The sequence below is a fragment of the Olea europaea genome, unplaced genomic scaffold (assembly GCF_002742605.1).
Source record: "Olea europaea var. sylvestris unplaced genomic scaffold, O_europaea_v1 scaffold939, whole genome shotgun sequence".
Lineage (NCBI taxonomy): Eukaryota > Viridiplantae > Streptophyta > Magnoliopsida > Lamiales > Oleaceae > Olea > Olea europaea.
In genome coordinates this window covers 132139-138716 of record NW_019267882.1, presented here as the reverse complement: position 1 = coordinate 138716, position 6578 = coordinate 132139, and the positions used below count along the sequence as shown (strand labels likewise).

The following is a 6578-nucleotide window of genomic DNA, read 5'->3' as shown; positions in this document are numbered from 1 at the left end:
TGGGCCCATTTGGCCTAATTGTTTCAAAACCTTCCCCGTATTCAGTTTCAATTGCCTAAATACATCAAATTAAGACCAAAGTTTATAATCAAGAGTTAGGCTACACTTACAAAGGGGTTGACAAAGTTGGATAACAAAATCACATCCACACCAATTATTTCAAAAACAGATTTTTAAATCATTTGAAATCAATGGTATGGATTTTGCCAACACACTTTGTAACTCAACTTTTGTAATCCAACTTTGTACAAGTAGATTTATTGTATAATCAATTCCCCAAATGATTTACGTAAATTGAGATAAACATCACGTGTGTATAGGAATATTCAAGTATGTGTGCTAGCACATAAAAGAATTTCATATTGACTACCAGATATTTAATCAAGTAAATTCTTAGGATAATTTGCTAAATTTGAATTACAGCCTCGAACTTAAATTCAATTAGTTCAATATAGTGCTAAACACTGGCGGACCTACAGTAGGTCCTGGTGGGTAACATGACCCAACGACTTTTAAGCTTTTTATTTTTTGAATCACAAAATCAGATTTAGCATTTAGGCATTTAGAGGCAGACAGAGACTCCTGTTGCAAAACTTCAGCAAAATCAATTTGAAGAAACCTTGGAAAACTCTGCTGCATAAGTTATAACCCCCCAGCCTGAAGAAGACTAACTGATTAAACACAAAATTGTTCATCATATTCCAGATTTCAAATGAAGAGAATGTCCTAAAATGGCAGCTATATTTACCAACATCCATAGAAGATTGTAAAGAAAATAAATTTATACAGATGCATCCAAGTCTAGAAGAAGAAAGAAGAATCCAATTTCATAAAAATTACAGTCTTAATGAAATTATCCAGAAGTTTACTGTTCTTAATCAATCACCACATGAGAACCTTTTAGAAGTGCAGCCAACCGATATTGTTATCTACAAATATAGTTGATGTATGTAGTGTATATATGGAAGACAGAGTTTGTGAAAGGGAAGATACAGAGAGAAACAAGGAGAAGGTATGTGAGATAGAATGAGTGGAGAAAATATAGGTGGGGGCGTGAGTGTATTTTTGTGGTTGGCCAAGGTGCTTGCCTAAGTAAATTAATAAAAGTAGTTTGGCTGTCTTATGTTATCCAATTAAATTGTGTAAATTATTTTACTCGATAATTAAATAATTTTATTTATGATTTAAACTCAATACAGCTTGCAAATTAAGTCGGATTTCATTCCTCATCTCCAACCCCGAACAAATAGCGTTCCTCTAATTCAAAATGTCTGCATGTACCACTGGTGCCAAACATATTGTTAGTGGTTGAGTGACAATATACAAGAAGAGAGCAAAACGAACAACAGAATGTTCCAATTTGATAAATTTTGTTTGCGTTCTCATAATATATGTATGCCAACAAGTAGAGGTAAAGAGAAGGAAGATTTACGCAGTCAAGATAGCTTAGGGTTCGTTTGACAAGATTTTTGAAAATTTAAAAACTACTTCTACGACTGAGAAACTACTTTTGAATATGTTAGGATAATTTTCTAAAAATACTTTGTCTGACTTAAAAGAGTTTTTGAGGAATCTAACTTTTCTATAAGAAATAAAAGTAAATGTAAAAGCAAAAGTAAAAGCAAAAGTTGTATCAAATGAACTCTTCGTATACTTATAGACTCCAATCAGTAGAACATATTAGAAGGCAAAGCATTTAGCTAGCCTAAATACCTTATTGAATCTAAGACACAAATTTATTTACTTGTATTATATATTCAACGTAGCAATACATTTTGAAAATAAAACGTCAAGTCATGATTTATGTAGAATAACTTCTTTAGAATTGATCTCATGTTCCCATTGAGCAAGATTAAATGTTTTCACTGCTCAAGTAAACGATCATAAATTCAAAAAATCATAATTAAGGTTCTTTTGTCATCATGACAACGGTAGAAAAATTTTATTCAAGTCATTGGGGACAAGAGATCAAGATCGATGACTCCTTTAATTCATCGAGGCAATTGATTGTGGGAGAAGACCCGAAAGTGAAGACAATTAGGGAGACTTCAACTTTAGAAGCACGAGTCAACACGCAAACTCAGTGTTAAGCCGGGTTGGTTTGGGATGTAAATGTGGGTCTGGATTTTTATGTTGTATTGAAAATCATTGGCCTTTGGTATGGCAATTGGAACGTATGTTCCACTCACTTTTAATCCACTCTTTTTATTTCTCTACTTTCCTCTCGGAATCTTTTCGTTCAGCTATGAAGCTACAGCGTGTGACAGACCATCATCGCTTGGTGCTGTAATTATATTCATTCCATTGATAGTGTCAGTCAGACTGCCAGCGATAATGATAGTTCCTTGGGACATTGTACGACGACATAAACGGGAAATTAACAATCAGACACCTTCTGAATACAGCCTTGATGAGGTACTCCTGTTGCAAAACTTCAGCAAAATCAATTTGAAGAAACCTTGGAAAACTCTGCTGCATAAGTTATAACCCCCCAGCCTGAAGAAGACTAACTGATTAAACACAAAATTGTTCATCATATTCCAGATTTTAGATGAAGAGAATGTCCTAAAATGGCAGCTATATTTACCAACATCCATAGAAGATTGTAAAGAAAATAAATTTATACAGATGCATCCAAGTCTAGAAGAAGAAAGAAGAATCCAATTTCATAAAAATTACAGTCTTAATGAAATTATCCAGAAGTTTACTGTTCTTAATCAATCACCACATGAGAACCTTTTAGAAGTGCAGCCAACCGATATTGTTATCTACAAATATAGTTGATGTATGTAGTGTATATATGGAAGGCAGAGTTTGTGAAACGGAAGATACAGAGAGAAACAAGGAGAAGGTATGTGAGATAGAATGAGTGGAGAAAATATAGGTGGGGGCGTGAGTGTATTTTTGTGGTTGGCCAAGGTGCTTGCCTAAGTAAATTAATATAAGTAGTTTGGCTGTATTATCTTATCCAATTAAATTGTGTAAATTATTTTACTCGATAATTAAATAATTTTATTTATGATTTAAACTCAATACAGCTTGCAAATTGAGTCGGATTTCATTCCTCATCTCCAACCCCGAACAAATAGCGTTCCTCTAATTCAAAATGTCTGCATGTACCACTGGTGCCAAACATATTGTTAGTGGTTGAGTGACAATATACAAGAAGAGAGCAAAACGAACAACAGAATGTTCCAATTTGATAAATTTTGTTTGCGTTCTCATAATATATGTATGCCAACAAGTAGAGGTAAAGAGAAGGAAGATTTACGCGGTCAAGATAGCTTAGGGTTCGTTTGACAAGATTTTTGAAAATTTAAAAACTACTTCTACGACTGAGAAACTACTTTTGAATATGTTAGGATAATTTTCTAAAAATACTTTGTCTGACTTAAAAGAGTTTTTGAGGAATCTAACTTTTCTATAAGAAATAAAAGTAAATGTAAAAGCAAAAGTAAAAGCAAAAGTTGTATCAAATGAACTCTTCGTATACTTATAGACTCCAATCAGTAGAACATATTAGAAGGCAAAGCATTTAGCTAGCCTAAATACCTTATTGAATCTAAGACACAAATTTATTTACTTGTATTATATATTCAACGTAGCAATACATTTTGAAAATAAAACGTCAAGTCATGATTTATGTAGAATAACTTCTTTAGAATTGATCTCATGTTCCCATTGAGCAAGATTAAATGTTTTCACTGCTCAAGTAAACGATCATAAATTCAAAAAATCATAATTAAGGTTCTTTTGTCATCATGACAACGGTAGAAAAATTTTATTCAAGTCATTGGGGACAAGAGATCAAGATCGATGACTCCTTTAATTCATCGAGGCAATTGATTGTGGGAGAAGACCCGAAAGTGAAGACAATTAGGGAGACTTCAACTTTAGAAGCACGAGTCAACACGCAAACTCAGTGTTAAGCCGGGTTGGTTTGGGATGTAAATGTGGGTCTGGATTTTTATGTTGTATTGAAAATCATTGGCCTTTGGTATGGCAATTGGAACGTATGTTCCACTCACTTTTAATCCACTCTTTTTATTTCTCTACTTTCCTCTCGTAATCTTTTCGTTCAGCTATGTAGCTACAGCGTGTGACAGACTATCATCGCTTGGTGCCGTAATTACATTCATTCCATTGATAGTGTCAGTCAGACTGCCAGCGATAATGATAGTTCCTTGGAACATTGTACGACGACATAAACGGGAAATTAACAATCAGACGCCCTCTTAACACAGCCTTGATGAGGTGAAATATCGTGCATTTACCAGTAAATATGCATCAAGGAAAGTGCAACAGATCGGATACGGATATCAAAATGAAGGAGCTGCATCAATTTTAACTTCATGTCTCATAAGTGTACTTTTATATTCTTAAGGATCTTGATTGCATCATTTGAAAAGCAAAATAAATGCGGATGTTCATTCATTTTGTTATGGAAGATGAGATCTTTTTCTCCACCCTAAGTTGATATTTCCTTTCTAATTTAGTTGTTATTCTCGTGTATATTTTGGCCCCAAATTTGTAATGATCTGGACATGTGTTTAAATCGTTAACTCATACGTACTATCTACTTGAAAAAAGTATGAGTTAATTTTATGTTTCACGGATTTCTATTGTGTTCTTATGAAATTTGAACTCAATACCTAATAAAATTTTATGATAGATTTAAATTGAATTCTGGTACTAATTGAGCAACATAACCTACAATCAAATTCAATAAATTAGTATTCTTTATGATTTGAAGTGCCCTTCAACTGAATACTAATTACTTCTTTCTACTTCCAATTCTCCACAATAATGAAGTCTTCCAAAAATTTATGGGGTGGAATCAACGACCTCCAATTTGGCCGAAAATTTTGTATTTGTAAATAGATAAAGAGAGAAAATAGAGAGAGAGAGAGTTCAGCTGTGATATTTACAATTGGGCCTGAGGACGTAGAGGGCAAGGGTAATATTTATCCTTATTTAGTTACTTTTAATTTAAGGGTTAATTACTCTACTTTCGATAATTTAATTTCATAAATATTAGAATATATATTTTTTGTTTTTAAAAACCTAATTAGCACCTGATTTTTGAAAATAAATTTTAATGACATGATTAATAATAATCAAATTTAAAATACATGCTTTTGCCCTCTGTTTGACAACCATTAAAATAAAACTTGTTTGTTTATCCTCAAACTCATTTTTAATTATGTATTCTCATAATGAAATATTTCGTACGTAAACTTAAACTTTTTTTATTACTTTTAAACCCACATATTCCTCATTAAATCACTATTTCAAAACTTATGAAACACATCTATAGGCCCCAAGTCCGCTCGCCAATTCCAAATTTATAGAACATTGATTTTCAAAACCTTTCAGTGAAGTCTCTCTCCTATGCCAATTTCAAACTTGTAGAACACGTCTATAGGCCCCAAGTCAACTGGTCAATCCACTTGGCCATATAATTTAAAGCCACCCATACAGAGGAGATCCTCACTACAACTTCACTTGCACCTTCAGTATTCACATCTGAATCAAAATGAGAATTCTATTCTCACCATTGTTTTTCTTGATCTCTGTATTCTTTACTTTCGGCAATCCCAATTTGGCTCCTGTACACAGCCAATTCCTAGATGTAGGAACAAGGATCGTTTTCAAAACAACAAAAAATCGCAAAGGACTAAGATAAAAAATGCAAATCTGAACTTAAAGCAATAAGAACACAAAGCGATTTTTCGGCCGAAGCCCCGAGGTTCAGCGATTGGTTAGATCGCCTAGTCCCCGTTGAGCATCCACAAGGGAATAAGCTCGAATCCACTAAATCAAACGGCCAAATACAGCAAAAGTGTCAAGAACACACCGAAACACAAAGTTCCAATCACAGCACCACAAACCTCTCAGTACATAAACGAACTCACACAAGAGTTCAAAATTAACTCTCACTCAAAGATCTACAAACAGATCACAAGAGAAAATCTACAAATTACAGAGAGAACACGAAGGATAAAGGAGACTGCCGTCCAGAGAAAAAATGAAAAGTGTGTGTGTTGCCTAATATCTCAAACCCTAGTAACAATAATAATTGATTCACGCAAATCAGATCCAACGGTCCATATTGCACCACGTGTCGCAGATCAGGGGTAAGTTGCTATTTCAATTCACAAAACACGCTTTTATCATTTAACAACCAATTCCAAATCCTTCTCACTGTTGGGCTTGAACCGGGTCAGGTAAGTTGGGCTGGACCATCACACAGATAAAACAGCAACCCAATAACACTAACAATCTCCACCTTTGCTGTTTTTGTGCATCTCTAATAGTGGATTCAAACTTACTTCTCATTTCACTTGCTCTTATTACCTGTAAAAACAAAATAAAAGAATCAGTCTTCTTTAAGATTAATCAATATTAAAGAATCAACAAATTTAGTGATGGGGATTACCTTAGTTCCAGCATCTGCTCGATTTACCTTAGTAGGTATTTTGATTAATCTAATATCACCCCTATCAATGATATCTCTAATAAAATGGAACTTTACATCTATATGTTTAGATCTATCATGCAAAATAGGATTTTTACTT

The 6578-nt window shown here is 33.7% G+C and overlaps 1 protein-coding gene across 1 annotated transcript; it reads left to right on the top strand.

Moving 5' to 3' along the window:
• The first annotated feature begins 1970 nt into the window (after positions 1 to 1970).
• On the top strand, positions 1971 to 4502 carry LOC111392559. Its single transcript, XM_023017923.1, has 2 exons — positions 1971 to 2415; positions 4255 to 4502. The coding sequence occupies exons 1-2, from the start codon at positions 2161 to 2163 to the stop codon at positions 4381 to 4383; spliced, it is 384 nt and encodes a 127-aa protein (XP_022873691.1). The 5' UTR covers positions 1971 to 2160; the 3' UTR covers positions 4384 to 4502.
• Positions 4503 to 6578: the final 2076 nt, after the last annotated feature.

What these genes read in the sequence shown, in the direction of transcription:
- LOC111392559 (XM_023017923.1), top strand. Translation starts at nt 2,161, where the DNA reads ATGGCAATTGGAACGTATGTTCCACTCACTTTTAATCCACTCTTTTTA. An exon ending in CTGAATACAGCCTTGATGAG is followed by an intron (nt 2,416 to 4,254) that starts GTACTCCTGTTG and finishes AGCCTTGATGAG; the next exon opens with GTGAAATATCGTGCATTTAC.